Source organism: Agelaius phoeniceus, chromosome 4 (assembly GCF_051311805.1).
Source record: "Agelaius phoeniceus isolate bAgePho1 chromosome 4, bAgePho1.hap1, whole genome shotgun sequence".
NCBI classification, from domain to species: Eukaryota; Metazoa; Chordata; class Aves; order Passeriformes; family Icteridae; genus Agelaius; species Agelaius phoeniceus.
Genome location: NC_135268.1, coordinates 50,000,973 through 50,019,732, shown reverse-complemented (window position 1 = coordinate 50,019,732; position 18,760 = coordinate 50,000,973). Strand labels below are relative to the sequence as shown.

The 18,760-nt window shown below is 40.1% G+C and overlaps 1 protein-coding gene across 2 annotated transcripts in view; it reads right to left on the bottom strand.

Annotated features, from left to right (window-relative positions):
• Window positions 1-11,374: 11,374 nt before the first annotated feature.
• KCTD8 (potassium channel tetramerization domain containing 8) overlaps window positions 11,375-18,760 on the bottom strand; it is a 92,898-nt gene continuing 85,512 nt past the window's right edge. For both annotated transcript variants that reach the window (XM_077177575.1, XM_054633296.2), the window contains one exon: window positions 11,375-12,703. In XM_077177575.1, coding sequence (XP_077033690.1) covers window positions 12,243-12,703 — 461 coding nt within the window. In that variant the 3' untranslated portion in view covers window positions 11,375-12,242. The remainder of the gene's footprint in view (window positions 12,704-18,760) is intronic.

Genomic DNA, 18,760 nt, shown 5'->3' with positions numbered 1-18,760 from the left:
ATAAATTGAAGGGGAGAGGGGCAGGGAAATGGTTTTGGTTTTTTTTCTTTCTCTGACAAACAGGTATTTCCAGAAGCATGCTGACATTTTATCATCCTCTGGACTATTGTATCCTGGAAGAAGGGCTATATTTTGTGGGCGATTCCTTCCAATACACAGAGTTGGAGCTTCATTGCTGTCCTGTATTTGCTGAAGAACATAACCTATTTGTCCCAAACAAAATTATTATGAGCTGCTTCAAATGCAAGGAAGTAGAAATGAGCAGTAAGCAGAACTGTCCAAGGCAGAAATTTGCACAGCTTCTGTTCCTTGACCTGAAAAATATAGAAAACTTGCAGGAATGAGATTACTTTTAATCAACCACAACTGTAATGATAGAGACATCATTTTTGCTCCTGCATTTTTGTGAATATTCCTTTATATTTTTTTACTACTTTAGTATTCCATTCTTATTTCTCTTCCTAAGAACATATCTAGTTGAATAGCTGCTGTATGCATATCCACTGTTAAGCACCATGGTGGCTCTCTGGGGGAGAGCAGTGCAGGAATGGGCAGCCAGGACTTGTCCCCCATCCCAGAAGAGCAGCCAGGGCACAGGGACAGCCCTGGCCCTGAGCAGTGTGCACCTCCCTGGGGATGGAGATGGATAGAGGCCAGGACATCAGTCCACAGAGGGGGATTTATAAAGAGGCAGACTGGCAGCTTTGCTTACAATCCACAAATCCTAAATGTCTGTCAAACTGTAACTCACCTTCAGGTATCTGTCCATCCATCTTCACCTACCTACCCAAATGCTGCAACCTCAGTACCCACCAAACAGTCACACCCCAGGTCTTGTAGACAGGAGCCATGCCCAGCTCATCCAGCAGAACATCTGGGCAGTCACATCTGTCACATCCTGGAACTGCTTTGCTGCTCAGCATCTCCCTGAAAGCCTACATTTTTATTTTTCTTTTTAATGAGGTGAATGACACAGCTATTATGCTGCCTAGGGTAGCTCAGTTAGTGATGCTAGAGATGAGCAGCTGTTTTCCATCATGAATCCGTGTCCAATTGCAATGCAACTGGTCAAAAGGTAGCTGGTGAAGAAAGTGCTATGAGCCTCTGGGAAGGGAGGAGAAAGGCAAGGTCTGTGCTGGGAAGCAGTTATCAGTTCTGTGAAAAGATGGATTAAGAAGAGAGAAAATTTTCTGGACCAGACAAGGCTGGCAGAACTCAGAAACGCCTCTCTCTTCCTTTCCCTACTCTTCAACTTTATTTCCTTTGGAAGGAATATTTCTATCCTCCACAGCTTGTAAGAGATGAAATCACTACTTCCCATTCCACCCTCATCATCACCTCACTGAGCAGCCACTGCTTTTTTTCATGGCCTTGACTCCAGTCTAAGCTCCTTTTTGCAGCCTCTCACAAATGGCACAGAGGTGGTCCTGGCCTCCCCACAGTGAATATGCTGATGATCTCCACCTCAGCCTAGGAAAATCATGATCTCTGAGCACACTGTGCCTGCTTCTGCTGCCTCCAGATCCTCCTCAGCCTGTCTCATGCAGGCATTGTGGCAGGCAGGGAGAGCCTGGGCCCAGCTGGTGCAGGGGCTGTAAGCCCTCCCATCCTGCAGCTCTGCTCCTGTAAGTTCAGGAAAAGCTGAGATCAGTTTATTGCCATCATCACCTGGCCTCTGCTTGGCAAGGGGCTGTGCATCTGCAGGTTTCTGTGTCTGCTTGCATGTTGTTAAGGCTCCTCCTCTGGGGCAGCATTGCTGCATCTTAGGGGTTCATTGCATGGTTGATATAGGTTGCTGTGTGATCTTCCGCTGTCCTCTCTGCACTTCCCACTAGCTCTGTCTTATTTTTATTCAAGGAGAGACAAAGTTGGCTTCCAGCCCAGATTTGCAGCTGGTGTCTCTAGAAGAAAGCTTACAGAGGGAAAAAAACCCCACAAACCAGTAAACAAATAACCCAAATTCCATGCTGAATCTGCAGACTATGCAGTTGGATTCATTCAGCCTTATAAGAGGTAAAGAGAGAGACTGAGAGGAGGTAAAGGCTATAAAGTGCTTTCTCCTATGATGGGAAGAGCAGCAGTAGTTGCTCTCTCTCCTCCAGTGGTGTCCAATAAACTGAGAATCCCAGGTGGGAGCAATGATTTTAGCAATGCTGTGCAGTGCAGGAGATAGAGCCTGTCAAAGGAGAAAGAAAATAGGAATTTGCTGTGATGGCTTAGAGAAAATACACTCTGCCACTGACAGAAAATATCCCTCCTTCCAGAAATGGTTCTCTCTTTCAAAAAACTTTCAAAAAAAGTAGCTCATTTCCCCACCTGACTTGCATACAGAACAGCACAGCACAGAAGGTACAGATTGGGTTATTCTCCAAAGAGGAGAATGCACCTTTTCTACCATGCAGCACTGCACTTGGGTAACATAAATAGACTTGCAACATTAAATGTTGAAACAATTAATGGCAGTGATGGGTCAGCGACTTGTTTCAGACAAGTGCCTTCTACAGAGTCTGGCCAGCATCTTTTCAGGCTTTCCTTTGAGAAACTTTGGGTGGAACATCTGTTACAAAGAGCAGAAAATTGCACCTCCAGCCACCTACCCCAGTACTTCTGCCTGATGAATGGATTTGCAGAATTCAGCTGTGTGGCATTAAGATGGAGACACTCTGCCTTGAACCTCTGGAAATGTCTGGGTCTCCATTCTTCCAGGTAGACGAGCTTTTATGTTCATTTTTAGAATTGTTTAACCACTCTTTCTGAGGAACATGGTGCTCTTCCATCTACCCTCTTCCATGAGATAAGATTCCCTGGCTACCAGCTGCATCAGAATATTGCTCTGTGCTGCTAGCACTTGAACTTAAAGGGCAGAAGGGTAAACTTAAGGGCTCAATTTTAAGGTGTTAATCTTGCAATTGGATATCCATGGAAAAGAACCCAATTCATATGAACAGACCTTTGACAAAGCACAGGGTCTTACTCAAACATTAGGCTGCAGGGCCAAGGCTTGTAAGGAAACACCCCTGGCCATTCAGGAGCTTTCCTGCCTAGTGGCACAGGATAAAACTTCTCAGCTACCACACACCAACGAGCATCTTCTGCAGAGGAATTGGTTATACATGAGAACTTTTTTTTTCTATTTTGCATTCTCATTATATGATTTCTAAGTTAGTTGATCACACAGTTGATGAGCAAACAATAGAGCAAACTAATTTGATAAATCTTACAAATATGAAGGTGTCAAAAAGGAAGATGGGTAATCAGGAAGATTTGGTGCAGAAAAAGCATGCTCCAGACATGACTTGATTTAATTCACAGGGGGTTTAATTGATGTAAAAACAAAAGAATATTAAGAGATTGTGAGATACCGTAATAAAATTTAAACAGAAGTATTCTAAGGAATATCAGTAGGAATTACAATCTCTTTGCATTTATGTTATATTCATTTCAATGGTCTCAGTTCTTGTTTTGCCATTTTAAATTGTCTTGGGACAGGAGACAAGTCTTTATGCTTAACTGTACAGCATTAAACATGCAGCTCATGCAAAATAAATATAAAAGTAAATCATGACAGGCATTCTGGGATATTAAGTAAATCAGCACACACCTACTGCATAGTCATTCTTATTGAATATCTGTGGATGACTGAGGAGCCTGAAGAAAATGGGACATCTTCAGACCTGTGAGAAAGCATCAACTGGATAATGCTGTAAGCATGGGACAGCTTAAGACCCTGGTATCAACTGAAAAGAATTCTTTGATCATTTAATGTTACAGTAAATACAAGATATAATTCTGGACGTGGGCCCTGCATAATATTGCAGTTTTGCTGAAATTTTCTGCTGTCAAGATCATGATGGGATGTAGCACATATGCAAAAAAATATATTTGTGGGAGTAATATGATCCATGAATTTACAGCTATGCTTCCTAAGGTGGGGCATTGATGCAGTTCTGGAGATGAGGCCCTTGATGGCTGCTATGAATTCAAGCAAGATCTCAGCTCTGGAGCACCAGCTGGGAACAACTCATTGATTTGGGAGCCTCAGTTCCCAGGATGGCCATCAGCAGACCATCAAGGTAATCATGTGGGGATGATGAATTTAAAGCGCATAAAGATCACATTGATCCCCAGGTACTGGAAGATGAGAGGAAACCACTTAAATCACTTTCAAAGCCATGGAGAAGTTGTTTTTAAATTCTGTTCTTGACATAATTTCCCTCTCTTTCCTCCATGACATTTTCACTGTTTGTGAAGACTTGCAGAGGGACACAGAAGACTTTGGAAAACTTCTGTAGCTTTTCAGAAACACTGATGTACAGCTAATTTATTGAAAGCTTGTATGTGTAAGAGTTCTTCTTGCTGCTGTAGCTGACAGAGCAGCATCATTACTTGCCACCTGCTGAGATGCCTATCACAGATTGGCTCAGACAATTGCTGTTTACCACTGTCTGGGATTAAGACAGACTCACAACGAGTATTAAAACATAGCTCTTGTCAGACAAACTTGATTCATTATTCCTTTCAAATGCACCAAAGAATTAGTGGAAGAAAGGAATGGGACAGCATAATAATTCCTGGTTTCAATGTCAAGAAAGCTTACTTGTAAAATTAATTCAAATTGATTTGGAGTGGAAGTAGAAAGCTGTGGTAGAGATGATGATCAGTCTTATTGAGATGAGGGGAAGGGCATAGGGATCACTGCAGAGATAACATGAGTTTTTCAGAAATAAAAGAAAAAAAGAGTTACATGCTCAAGTCTCAGTAAATGCCTCAGGGAATTTGAGATCTCTTTGTGCCTTTGAAGATCTCTTTCATATGTTTTGCTTGCCATCTTCTCAAAGTTAAAGTAAATGGAATGTTCATGAAATTTGATTAAAAAAAAAAAGACTCAAAAGTAATTAGAAATAGAGAGAAAAGTAAAATATGACTGAACATTTGAATAAAGCAGCCTGGTTAGAAATAATTGAAAATCTGGGCTGTATATTTCCAGGAAAAAGCAATGGGGAAAAAAATGAAAGAAAAAAGGTGACATAATTTGCAATATAAAAGCAATTAATAATTCTATATATGGAATCACCCCACCACTTTGCAGGAAGGGAATAATCTTTTTTCCTTTCTCTGTCCTTCCATTACTGACCAAAACTAGAATATGTGCATCCTCTTTCCAAAACACTATTGAACAGTTGGAAGAAGCTCAAGAGTTGTGAGATCTATTTGAGACAACAGTCCTTAAATTGCCACAGAAGCTTCAGGTAAGTGTTCACATAAAAGTGGAGACTTCAGTGACTAAAATAGAAGTCAAGCCTACATTTTCATCAGAGAGCAAGAAGGTGCTCTTTAATTTTTCCATTGGGGCATTCAGGACTGGCATCATAAAACCTGTGAAAGAACAACTTTTTTCCTGAAGACTGGTCCTAGTTCTGCAAGACGGTGAAAGCAAGCTTGCCCTTGGCAAAGGATACACAAGGGCCCCTCATCCCTCCTGTGACAGAGATTGAAGCATCACATGACATGTCCTGGAGGGACTGGGGCTTTCAATCCTTTGGGATGCCTCCAAATCCACATGGCATGGAGGACTACTCTTACCCCTGTCTTCTTTGAGCTCGTTTCTCAACTGTGTGGCAGGTGTTCAATCACTCAGCAGTCACCTAAACTGCTCGTGTCAGAAGCTTACTAATGTAATTTAAATCAGGGGTAGGTATAAATCAGAGCAATTCAGGGCCACACTGTCAGAGACTATTTTGTGCTGCATTGAAACAAATGCTACCTTCAACAGAAAAATGACACCATATGAAACACACAATTCACCTAAATAGGAAGAGAAACAGGGCATAAAGCTTTTAAGGGTCATTGATTGATAGTTTTCACAATTCCTCCTAGGACAAACTAGCAATCCAGGAGGGATGAAAAATATTCTATCAGGTGTTGCCTGCTCTCAAAACTTTACATTTACTATGTACAGTATATATTTATTAAGAGAACAATCTTTCAGCAATATATCAGGAGGAATCTAAGTTTGGAGCACATTATCAATTGATTGGTGTTAAAATAATGAATTGCATGCATGCTAAGCAGATAAGAGGTAAGTGATAGTATTTCAGAATTAAATGTTGCTTTGGAATCTGGAAAGATTATTTATTGCATATTTATGATTTCCATTCCTTCTATGTAAATTTAATTTACTTCTTGTTACTGGCACTCATCTGTTCTGGGGTGACTGCTTGCTAAAAATTACACTGCACTGTAATTGAAACAACATGCTCACTGCTAGAACTTCATCTAATATGTCTGTGAAGGATTTTATGAACTAGGGTCTTAGAACGAATTCCATCAAGGTATTTCTACATTTCCCTTTTATGTCTATAAAAGAACATAAAGTAACATTAACATGGTGAAGAAACAGAAATTTTAATAGGGAATACAACATAGAGACATAGATATTCCCACTATATCCATCTGGTCAATTATGTTTTTCTGTAATTCCTTTTTCTTATTATCTGAGGCAAAGAGATGTCCCAGTAAGAACAGGAAGAGTCCCTAGGGAAGGAGAAAACTCTCAAATACTTTTTCTGTTATATTCATCACTAACTGTATGGAGTCCATTTGTGCCTTTCCCCAGTGTGCCTTACACAACCTAATGCCTGCAGCTGACGACTGCTAGGTTGCCAGGCTCCAAACAGATGGGAACACAGTCGGTGCTGTTTCTCTTCTGGGCACCATTTGTACTCTTTTCTCAGCACCCCATTTCATGCTGTCACAAGCCCAATTTCAAAGAAGGAAGAGTTTGCTAAAGCAGGAGAGATTGCCATCTTCTGCAATGGTTCTACACATAAGAATACTAGGATTTGATCCCACTGAATGGCTGTTTTCTGTGCAAACAGTAATGATCCACCAGAATAAAACAAGAATCCCACTTCAGATCGTGATGCAAGGAGTTCTGGTATGAAGGCAAGTACCCACTACAGCAGCCTGCAACAAACTGTATATCCCTACGAATGGTGTGAGGAAAAGCTCTCCCAGCTCTTGCCTGCCCCAGCCTCGTGCAGCCCAGCAGCACCATCTCTGAACTGGGGTGTCCAATTTAGCTGCAGTACCAACACACAGCAGGTGTAGGTGGCCAACAGGACCCTGACAGCAGCGGTGGTTCATTCATCAGTGAATAATGACTTTGTGGCTTGTTTCACTGGAGGACTGGTCTTTGCTAAAGGAGGCGCCACCTGACAGTCTGAAACAGAGCACCAGCTGTAGGGCAATGTGACTTTGCCTTCCAGCTTGTGCTTTATGGCATCTTCTTGCCAGCAGTGCTGAAGTTATTCAAACCAGTAACACTGCCAGCGTGTCCAGCTTTCCCCACCAGTTTCCAGTGTAGTCTAGTCTCCTCTGAATTTGAGTATGTGTTTTCAGGCAAGAAAGAGATAAGCTCTTAAATAAAAGTGACTGTGTGGATGTCCATGGTAACAATGAAAAAGAGAGGGGCAGAGTGGAAAATATGAAGCAGGGTGAAAGCCTCTTCTAGATAACAGATCCTGGAAAATGAGAAACTACTTGCTGGCCCATAATATATAAGCTGAAGTAATGTGTGAATGTTATTTTTATGATGAGCCACATCAGTGGGACAATCCTGCAGAAACCTGAAGTATTCTTGATAATTTCTGAGCATCCCAAAGAGCCTGGTTCAGGACATGAGTCACTTTTAAAAGGAACTCAACATTGCCCTCTCGTTACTAATTTGGGTTTTCCACCTCCAGTAGGAAGTATATTTTTAAATATCATTACTTGAACAAAGACAACATTAGCAAATCAAACTATATTGCGTAAGTACTATTTTTTTTACAGGAGGCCATAAAATTATGCATTTTATGCAATTTTTCATATTGTGTTCATTGAAAGAAAATCAAAGTGAATTCTAAAATTCTATTTTAGAATTAATTTCAATTTTTCTAATACTTAAACATTTTGGTTAATGCAATAATCCTTCAGTAATACACTAGTTGAGCATGTCATTCTGAGCTTTGTTCACACATTTTCAAAGGTAAACATCACTGTATGGCAAAACTATCTCTAGTCCCCATAATTCAGTTAGAACAATAAAAACTGCTGCATGTAACAATTATGATGAGGGCTTAAAACTCACTTGTCTAGCAAATAAGTATGAGCAATAATAACAACATTACTGTAGCACCAGATTCTAATTAATTACTCTCATTAAATATTAGCTGAACTGTGAGATTACTTATAAAGGAAGATTTTATTTTTATCAGTTTCAAATCTTTAGTCTAGTCTATACCAATCAATATTTCTGACCATGTTAAATATTAAGAAATAAACTCATTGAAAAAACATAATGGGATATGTATTCCACGCTGAATTCTCAATAAGACCAAAATGTAAGGAACTGTGTTGATTTAGACAGAAAATCTGCAGAAGCAAGAATTCTATTGCTTTCCTTCCAGAAATATGCTTGCTTAATTTACATGTTAAATTACTTCTTTGTATTTTTTCTTATTTAATTTTTAAAATAAATTTTATCAAAGCAGTTACCACCTAAACCTACCACTAAATCATTCACTAAAATGACTTAGTTTTTAATTACACTAAACAAAATTTGCACCCATCTTTGAAAAGGATGCATAGGAAGTACTGACCTGTCAGCCTCACCTCTGTGTCCAGGAAGATCATGGGACAAATCCCCTTAGAAGCTGTGCTATGGTAGACAGCCAGCACAGCTTCACCAAGGGATAGTCCAGCCTGAACAATCCAGGGGTCTTCTATGATGGAGTGACTGCATCAGTGGAAGGGAAGAACTACAGATCTATCTGCACTTAGGTAAGGCCTTTGACACAGTCCCCACAACTGCGTCAAACCCCAAAATCCTCCCCTCTGACCTGGAGAGACACAGATCTGATAATAACGAAATACAAGATTATAAGAAACACTCGGACAAATGCTTAGTAGGGACTGTTGTGAAAGGAAAAGGCTTAATAGTTTTAAACTGAGAAGGTAGATTCAGACTAGTTATGAGTCAGATACTTTTTATGATGAGGGTGGCAAGACTCTGGAACAGGTTTCCGAGCAACCTGATTTAGTTAAGATGTCTGTGATCATTGCAGGAGGGTTGGACTAGATGACCTTTGAAGGTCCCTTCCAATCAAAACCATTCTATGATTATAATGGAGGATCAACCAATATCAGAATTTGGATTTGGCTTGGGTTCTCTTTTTCAGGAAAATGTTATCTTCATAAGCTTCAAATGGAGAGGATATTTAGTGTGCTGACTGCCTCTGCTGAAACCCAATAAAAGGCACAGATTCCCATGGTAGACTATTCCAGTGCATAACAAAGTGAACAGCTGAAAAGAGAAAAAGAAGACTAAAATGAAAGAAGAAAAAGCAACTATCATGGGAAAATAAGAAGAATGTAAGACAATAGGAAACAATCAACCCTCCAAGTGCTTCTAATATACAATTCTCTTGTAACACCTAGGAGCCTTCAACCAACCGTAGCCATCTCAACACCCACAGGTTCCACTGAATGTCTCAGCTTGTGTTCTCCCTAATTGTCTGAAAACTGTAGAATAATAACTACATAGATAGGGTTAGAGCTTTAACTGGATGAAACATGTGATGGGAATTAGAGAATACAACTGAGGGATTCTCATGACCTGTGGTTCTCCCCCCTCTCTCTGACTACAACACATTGGAATTTTTCACTCTGAAAGAAGGACAGTATACACTGTCTAATTCCATAACCAAATAATTTTGTCTTAAGATGCCACTGTGGTTACCAAGTAGCAGTAATGTCATTCATCTGCCACATCGCTCACACGCCTCATGAACACATGGAAAGTGGTTATCAAAAATCTTACAGTACTTATGTATTAAAAACACATATCAACGTATCTGTTCCCCTCGAGAATGAATCAATATGTTTTGAGAAATTTTAGGCTGTATAATAAAAGAAAAAAACAGCTCAGAAAAATATTTATATACTGACAAATTAGAACAAATAGATAGGTGAAAAAATCACCTAGGCATTCCTCAGGCAGTTATTTCCTGGAATACTGAGAATAACTAGGAAGGCAAAGCAAACCTCCAAATTAAACAAGGGTTACTAGGAATGCTCAAGATGCTGTCTATATCTGAAATATATAATCCCAGGTGGAAACAGAGCTCTCAGTATTAGTCTAACTTTGGAGTAAGTAAAACTAGAATTGTATCCACTGGAGGATAAGTGATGATTAAACATTTGGAAGCTTCATCAGGTAAAGAATAGGAATCCAAAGATTAGAAAAGATAGAAAGTAAATGATAACCTTGTCTAAGAAGCATTAAACTTTCAAAAGAAAGAATGGGTCTTTTGGACCAGGAAGAAGCAAGCAAGGAACATAAAGGCAAACCTGAGATGCCAAATGGTCTCATACTGGTCTGCATCAGTTCAGACGAGACTTACCCCAGATGTGGTCCTTCAAGTTATTAAAATGTTGTCAAAATATGTTGAAGCCAACTAATTATCTGAATAGGAGAACAACTAGTTCTAGATGGGTTAAGAAAAGAATTGTTGAATGAAGTTGCTTCTAAAAAACTATCAGAAGTTTTTTAAAGTGGCATTTTAGAGGACTAAAAAGTAATACAGGTATCAGGAATAACCCTGGAAATTATAATTCAAGAAGTCCTCTTTACTTTATCTAAAACCATTTAAAAACCATAAACCATTTTAGCTAAACCATTTAAAATTACCATAAGATGTAAACCACCTATTCTTACACAACTGTGCAGTTTGTGCTATAGAACATGTATGGAGATTAACCCTTCTAAGTGGATGTGTACATTTGTGTGCTCACAGTAATAATTTCAAACCTGTAAGAACTCAGCAGCTCTTTTGTGAACTCCAGCAGTCCTTACCCACTTCAGCTGTGGCTGTCTGAACCACAGTTGTCTTCTTGATGTTCCTGTAATGAGAAAGGAATTTATTTTTCCCTATCTGGGCTGAGATAACAGCTTTGCCATACAGAGCTGACTATTCACAGAAACTTTTCATTTGTAAATGTAGCACACTCTGCTGTGGTATTCTAAATTTTCTATTTCTAAGCTGATTTTTGTGAACTTGTCAAATTGGAACTGCTTTCTGCTCTGCTAGTAAAGCCACTCAGTTTTTTAGTTCATGCTCTTCTGCTTCTTAGCATAACTCTCTTTCTCTTAGGGTCTGTATGGCAGTTCCAATTAAATTGCACTACCCTAAATATTTTTTCTCACTCTTGAAATATGTTTTTGTTTTGTTTTTTTTTATTTCCAGCAGAGTAGTTATGAAAATGCTGAAGAAAAGTAAAAACTTGCTTGATTCTATTTAAAAAGGAGAGGCAACAACAACAGCCAAGAAAATCTACTAGATGGTTCTTTTAATAAATACATTAAAGTTTCTTTTATTTTTCTCCATTTTTAGCGACTAACATAACAAAAACTTTCAGACCATCAAACCAGTTTTCACAATCTGCCATAAATTCGCATTTCACAGAAATAGTCCTGACAAGCACTAATAGATGAACGTTGTTGGTGCAATAATAAAACAATATAAGGCATATTTACACCATCCTTACATACAAAAAGAACACTGTACACACAAAAAAATCACAGATCCAGAACAAAGTAAATTCAATCCTTTAGACATTTTACGTTTATAGGCTTGGTATCAAACAAGTAATTCTCCAAGCAACAGGCAACCTCTTGCTTTTGTGTGATTCATTTGTAATATTGTGCTCATGCAAAATAGGTATTTGATTTATTGCATTAACATTGAGAGAATGTTGGGAATTAGTTCCAAAACCAGTTCAATTGAATTTTAAACCCTGTTTGTCTTCATCCTTAGTAAGTCTGAGTCATTTTTAATGGTGACATAAAATGAGGTGTTAACTGATGATTGAGATTTTTATTTGTTATGTTCCAAAATAATAATGAAGCTCAACAGACTGTGGTTAGAAAACCATCTTTCTTGACCATGCAATTTTTCTCTTTGCTATTATGAAGTGGTTTAGATGAGACACCTTTTGCATTTTTAAAGTTTCTATCTTTTTATATATATATATATTTAAAGAAAAACATGTACTATCCAACATCCACTGTTCACAGAAAGAAATAAGCAGCAGGAATAGCTCTGGTGGCAGAGTTGGCCAGGAGGAGGAGGAGGACATCAGTAAGAGGCAATGTAACAAACATCAAATGCCTCAGAGATATGTCAGGAAACAGTTGATTACTATAACCCATATTTCTGTAAGAGTTCAGACTGCCAGGGACGTTTGCGCTCTGGAAAGTAATCTGGAATGTGGATTTTTTTAAAATCTTGAATACATTTTCTCATTTCTTCCTCAATGCTCAGCTTCTCACACACCTTCTTTTTGGAAAGGTTTGTTTCTCTGGACTTGCTAATGAGAGTTTGAAAGAGTTCACTGTTCCTGCGCTTGTCTGGCGCTGGCATCCACTGCACCGGGGCCTTCTTCGATGGGCGATCCAATGTCAGAGTGTTTGGCTGGTGGGCTGTGGATGGCTGAGTGCTGGTGGCATTTTCTTGAGGGGTGCTCGCTTCCGAGTGACTGTCACAGCTTGAGGTGGACAACTCATTACAGGAAGTCCCACTTTCACTGCCCTTGTCCAAAACTTTGTCGTGCTTCCTTTCTTCATGGTCTTGTTTGGGGGAAATGGTTCGCTGGGGGGGCCCTAATAAAAAGCAGGAGAGAAAAAGTATTGAGCAAGCACTGCTTTACACATCAAACTGATCAGGTACCATTTAGAAAAACACAATTCAGAGTCTCAGCTGGCAAAAGTTGGTCTCATTTCCTTGTAGGCAACAAAACTATACCCAACTGGTAAACAAATTCAGGGTCTGGTCCTCAAAATTCTCACTCCTAAAAATGTTTACAGCAAGAATAACTTAACTGCCTGCCTCAGAATCCAGGTAATGAAGCGTGCACGATGCTCACAAATTAGCTGCACTGGAAATCCTTGCACCCAAGTTTAAATGAACTAGTTTGCTATTACACTGCAAGAAGTTTATTGTGATAAGTTAGATTTGGTTGTATAAGGGAAATACTACAGTACAATTTGCAAGCTCTTCACTTGAACAAAATTATTCCAAGGACTTCGACTTAAATTTTTTTTGGAAGCTCTTAAATCACTTTTCCTGAACAGTCTACTGATACTGTGCTCTGCAGATGTCAAGTTTGCAGAAGCTCTAGACAGAAAAAGGAGTATTAAACCTAGGGTAACAGAGAGATCACTCACTGCTGACAGAGTCTTTAGGGTTTTGGGGTTTTTTATCCTATAATGATCTCACTGCACTTCTTACTGTCAGTTGTTACCCAGACTTGGTGCAAGCTCAGATTCAGCTGTACACCTCCTGCTGCACAGGTTGGCAGGGAAAAGGAGGTTATGAAGTTTTACAGAGGCACACTGCCATGGCAGGGGGAGCAGCCCACCAGCCTCTTGGCAGGCACTGCTCAGCAATTCACATGCATGAAAATCAGATCTAGGCTCTTATTCCCTCCATATATAATTTTTGTTTTGAAGTCTTATGCAGAATATGAATGTGAAAAATAAGTGGTAGCCACTAAATCTGTACAAGCATTTTCAGTTTTGAAGACTTATTTGAAAACTCCAGCTGTGAAGTGAAATGATGCTATGCTGACATCATATAAACGTCACAATCTTAATTTAGGACACTAGCTAAAGATGACAGAAATATCTATGGAGTTTAAGGAGTTTTGAAATGGACTAAAGTATTTACTAAAGGGAAAAAATTCAAAGATACCCAAGGATCTAAATGAAAACAGAGTGGGGATTTAGTGGCAGTTGTGTTTTTCCTACAAATCCTAAAGGCATCCAAAGAGGTTGGGTATCTAAATATCTTATGAAAACTAGGTTATCCCTACAGTTTATCCAGACACCAGCATCAGTTTACTGCCATTGCCAGTACCAAAACTCAGAGTATGACAGTTCTACCTCAGGTCACTGGGACAGAGTTGCAAGATTTTTGATTCACTTAGCATTTTGTTGCTCAGAATTACAAATAAGAAATGCAATTACAATTACAAAAAATGCAGAAGCAATATGAACACCCCAATGGTCTTTTTGACAGTGCAGTTTTGTGACTCAAAGGAACCTAAGAAGATTGCAGTATTTTATATGAGACGGGGAAAAACAAAACAAAGCAACACACAAAGGAAAAGAAAGATTAGTCAAACAATAGCAGCATTCAACAACCTGCTTTTCTTTTGTTTTAGCCAGCATCCCAGGATGCTGTGTCCCATTTCTGTAGTCCATCTAGAGAAACCCATGAATAATCAAGAGCCAAAGAGAGACAACAATCCTACAGGGCTTGTAGTTACATTATGTAGAGTGAAAAACAGAAGCAATTTTCTATTCATTATATTCAACCCAAATATTTAACACACGGCTGCAGCGATTTCCCTTCTCCTTCTCTTTCATAAGTTTGATCACCTTCTTAAATAGATTTACATGCCTTCCTTCTATTGTTGTATCTAGCACTTCATTTCATACCTCAAACGATTACATGAATATGCTAAATTGAGAGTCAGCTGGCATTATCGAACTACTCTGGCTTTGCAGCATGCAATTATCAAACTGAGTCGTTAATCAGATAGTGATTTAAGTATTGTTACTCTGATTTTCAGTAACGTGATTAACATCAATATCTAATCTAGTTTACAATCTCGGCTTCTTCAAATATAACAACACACTCTATGACTAAGAATCTAAAGCTTTTTGTTTGCAGTACTCAGTAGTCTTCAAATCTCTTTCCTGCCCATTTCTTTTGCTGCAACTTCATATATCAAGATGTTATTTCTTGTTGGTTGCTTTGTACTTAGTTCTTTATTGGTACTCCTTGCTTCTCATGGGCTCAAACCTGCAATGTACTAAGGACCTATTTCAGAAAAGCACATTGAAATACACCTTCAAGAATATAAAAAAGATCCATTTCCTGCTATAAGATTATTCAGGAGAATGACAGTAGGCAGGTATTTAAATACTTTTTTGAATCACAGCCCTGAGGTTCAGTATGAACCTTACAGCACTGAGTTCCGTATGCTCCACTGAATTGCCTAAATTCACAATGACTTGAATCGAAACACAAGTTTCTCCCACATCTCTCCTTTTAAAAATTAACAAATCCTCCCTCACAAAGAATTCTTTATATACCTATGCACTGCTTTCTCAGTAGTGTGTTATTAACAGAAGCAACAGTTCTGCTAGAGGGGAGGTTTTCCTCACAGTGTTTTCTGCCTGCTGAAACCCAATAGAATTTTAAAATATATACAGAAGGATCTACAAAAGATTTGTGGAATTTTCAACACCAGGGATTATTGGATAAATTTAGCTACATTTCTAATTCAAAAAACATCTAGTTATTGCCCTTTTTGCTGCCACACTTTTCACTGTACCTCCTCAGCCATTCCAAGATAACACCAAAGACATTCAGTAGTTCAGTCTACCTGAAACTACTTATTTTCCAGGAGTGCAGAATAGCTCTTAAAAACTCAGAGAAGGTATATTTCCTCCACCGTGCACATAGAATCATAGGATCATTTAGGTTAGAAAAGACCTTTAAGATCATCAAGTCTAATCCTAACCTGACACTGCCAAGTCCACATGTAACACTAAAAAAATCACTGACTTGCAACCTGTCTCTCCTGCTCCTGTCTGTTCCAGGACCTTCACCAGCTGCTGGTTCCCCAACCTGGAGAGGCTGAAGTGAGTCACTGCATCTCGGTCCTCTCCAACTCATTCTCCTCTGCAAAGATATGTCCTGTTGCCTTCTCCACTGCCCAGTTCTCCAAACAGCTCCCAGGCAGCACTTCTCCTCCAGACAGTTCCAGTAGACACTTTTTCCTTTAATGGTCTTATCTGGCTGCATGTCTCATAGAAAATTAGAAAGTGAGCTAGCCCTTTACCTGGGCTTACTCATCACCTCTGCTATGGTGGTATCATGGTTTAACCCCCACCAGCATCCAGGTACCACACAGCCACTTGCTCAGTACCCCAGGAGCAGGATCTGGGAGAGAACCTGAAAGGTAATAGCCAGAGAACTCATGGGATGAGATACAGGCAGTTCAATAGGGAAAGCAAAAGCTGTGCACACAAGCGAAACAAAATAAGGAATTAATTCTCTGCTTCCCATTGGCAGGCAGATGTTCAGCCACCTCCAGGAAAGCAGGGCTCCATCACATGTAATGGTGACTTGGGAAGACAAATGCCATCATTTCCAATGCCCACCCGCTGCCTCTTTCTTCCCAACACTTCATGTACTGAGCATGATCTCACAAGGTCTGGGATATCCCTTTAGTCAGTTTGGGTCACCTGTCCTGGCTGTGTCTCCTCCCAGCCTGCCACACACCCCCAGTCCCCTCACCAGTGTGAAAAGCACAATTTTCTATTCTTTCATTATACTATGAAAAGCACAAAAGGCCTTGGCTCTGTGTAAGCTCTGCTCAGCAATAACAAAAACATGTTATCTACCCTGTGTTCACCACAAATCCAAAACACAGTTCAAGCCACTGAGAGGAAAATTAACTCTTCTCCAGCCAAAACCAGCGCAGGAGGCTACTAGACTCCAAAGTCTAACAGACTTGAAAGAATAGCTCAAAGACATTTCTATGATCAGGCAGGCATATTACATTTACTTTGACTGTATTTACTCCTCATCCGTGTTGCTCTCTGCACAGATTTTAGCCAACATTTCCTGAGACCCAACTAATAGAAGAATCACTGTCAATCGCTAGAAGATATGCATGGAAAATTATCTAGAAACTTATGAACTTAATTCTCTGAAGTGAAAACCTGCTTCTATCAGTTATGAAAACCAAAACAGAAACCAGAAGAAATTCTCTCAGACTTCCTGATCAAACAGGAACTGAGCAACAGAGCTCCAGTCAGAGAAAGAACAGGCCAAAAACCACAGCAAATCATACAGTGGCCAGAAACTATTGGTTGAAAATTGTAACCATGTATTTACATAAATTGTTGCAGATATTCCTAAAGTGCAGTCTGAATAACTATTTTAACCAGATTTTTTTAGCTCTATCTCCTGCATCTGAGAAAAATACCACACTGGAAACATTAAAAGCATAAAATAATGATATTCTTCTTGTCTATATTTCAGTTTTTGTATACACTTATTTTCTTAAATATTTGTACAGCAGTCTTAACTCAAAAGAAGTCATATTCAAGCACTGTTACCACAGAAGGACTTTGCCAAGAGATAAGCACAGGATGGAGTGACAGGATGGCGCTGACTCCAGGCCTGGTGGAGGAAGATCTGGTTAGCACTTCCTGGGTAATGCATCCAGGCAAGAATTCCTGCTGGGGCAAACTGTGTAAAGAAGCAACTTGTCCTATGCATATCACATATGTGTATCAAAGATGACCCCAAGTTATGGGGCAGATGGTATTTCTGACCACCAATAACCACTGAATCTCCCCTGCCAAATATGCCTCCGTGGATGCCTGGAGCTTGCACAGGAAGATAAGCCACCATGGTGGGAACTTGAGATAAGATAAAGGTGGTGCCTGTCCAGGTGTTACCTCAGACTGAGGGGCAGGCTAACAAGGCTGGGGGAGAAGGATGTATCACTAACAATGGGCAAAGAGAAAGCAGAATTTGCAGGCCACAGGGCAAGCCAATTCAGCAATTATGTTGAAGTCAGCTCCGACGGGGTAAAAGTTCTGGCAGGGGGAGATTGTGACTCAACTCATGGCCCACCAACCCAAGAGAAGAGAGACTGAGCATGGGACTAATTAGCATTAGAAGTGAGGAAATCAGTTAACCAATAGAATAAGAAAACTGTGTAGACAGTAAAAAGTTTTTAACTACCTTGGGACCCTCTCCACCAAGAAGTCCAGGGTGAAGAAGGGCCAGCAGGATGATGCTGGATTTATGGGTGGTGACTGTCTTCTGCTTGATCTCTCTCTTTCCCCCCCCTCCACCGCCAGCCCCCCTTTTCTATTTATTTCTATCTCTCTACCTCACATTTACTGCCAAATAAAATCTGTATTATTGACTTTGGCATATGGACTCATGTGCATCTTAATTTGGGCAGAGGCATCTCTCATTGGATCTTAACATGCTTGTAGCTCAACTACATCCTGGGCTGCATTCAAAGCAGCGTGGGCAGCAGGGCCAGGCAGGGAACTGTGCCCCTCTGCTCTGCTGAGACCCCACCTGCAGCGCTGTGTCCAGCTCTGGGGCTCCCAGCACAGGAAGAACATGGACCTACAGGTGCAAGTCCAGAGGAGGCCTCAAGGATGCTCAGAGGGATGAAGCACCTCTCCTAGGGAGTCAGGCTGAGAGAGTTAGGGTTGTTCAGCCTAGAGAACTGAAGGTTCTGGGGAGATCTTTTGCAGCCTTCCAGTCCTAAAGGGACTACAAGATAGATGAGGAGAGGCTTTTTAGCAGGGCCTGTTGCATTTTGAAAAGGAATAATGATTTTAAACTAAAGAGGGTAAATTTAGGCTAGATATAACAAAGGAAGTTTTTGCAGTGAGGGTGATGAGGCACTGGAACAAGTTGCCCTGAGAGGTGATGGATGCCCCATCCCTGGAAACATTTAGGGGACGGGAAATTTAGGGGACGTTTAACATTTAAGCTGGACGGGACTCTGAGCAATTCAATGTAGCTGAAGATGTCCAACCTTCACTGCAGGGTGGGGTTGGACTAGATGGCCTTTAAAGGTCCCTTTCAACCCAAATAATTCTTTCAGA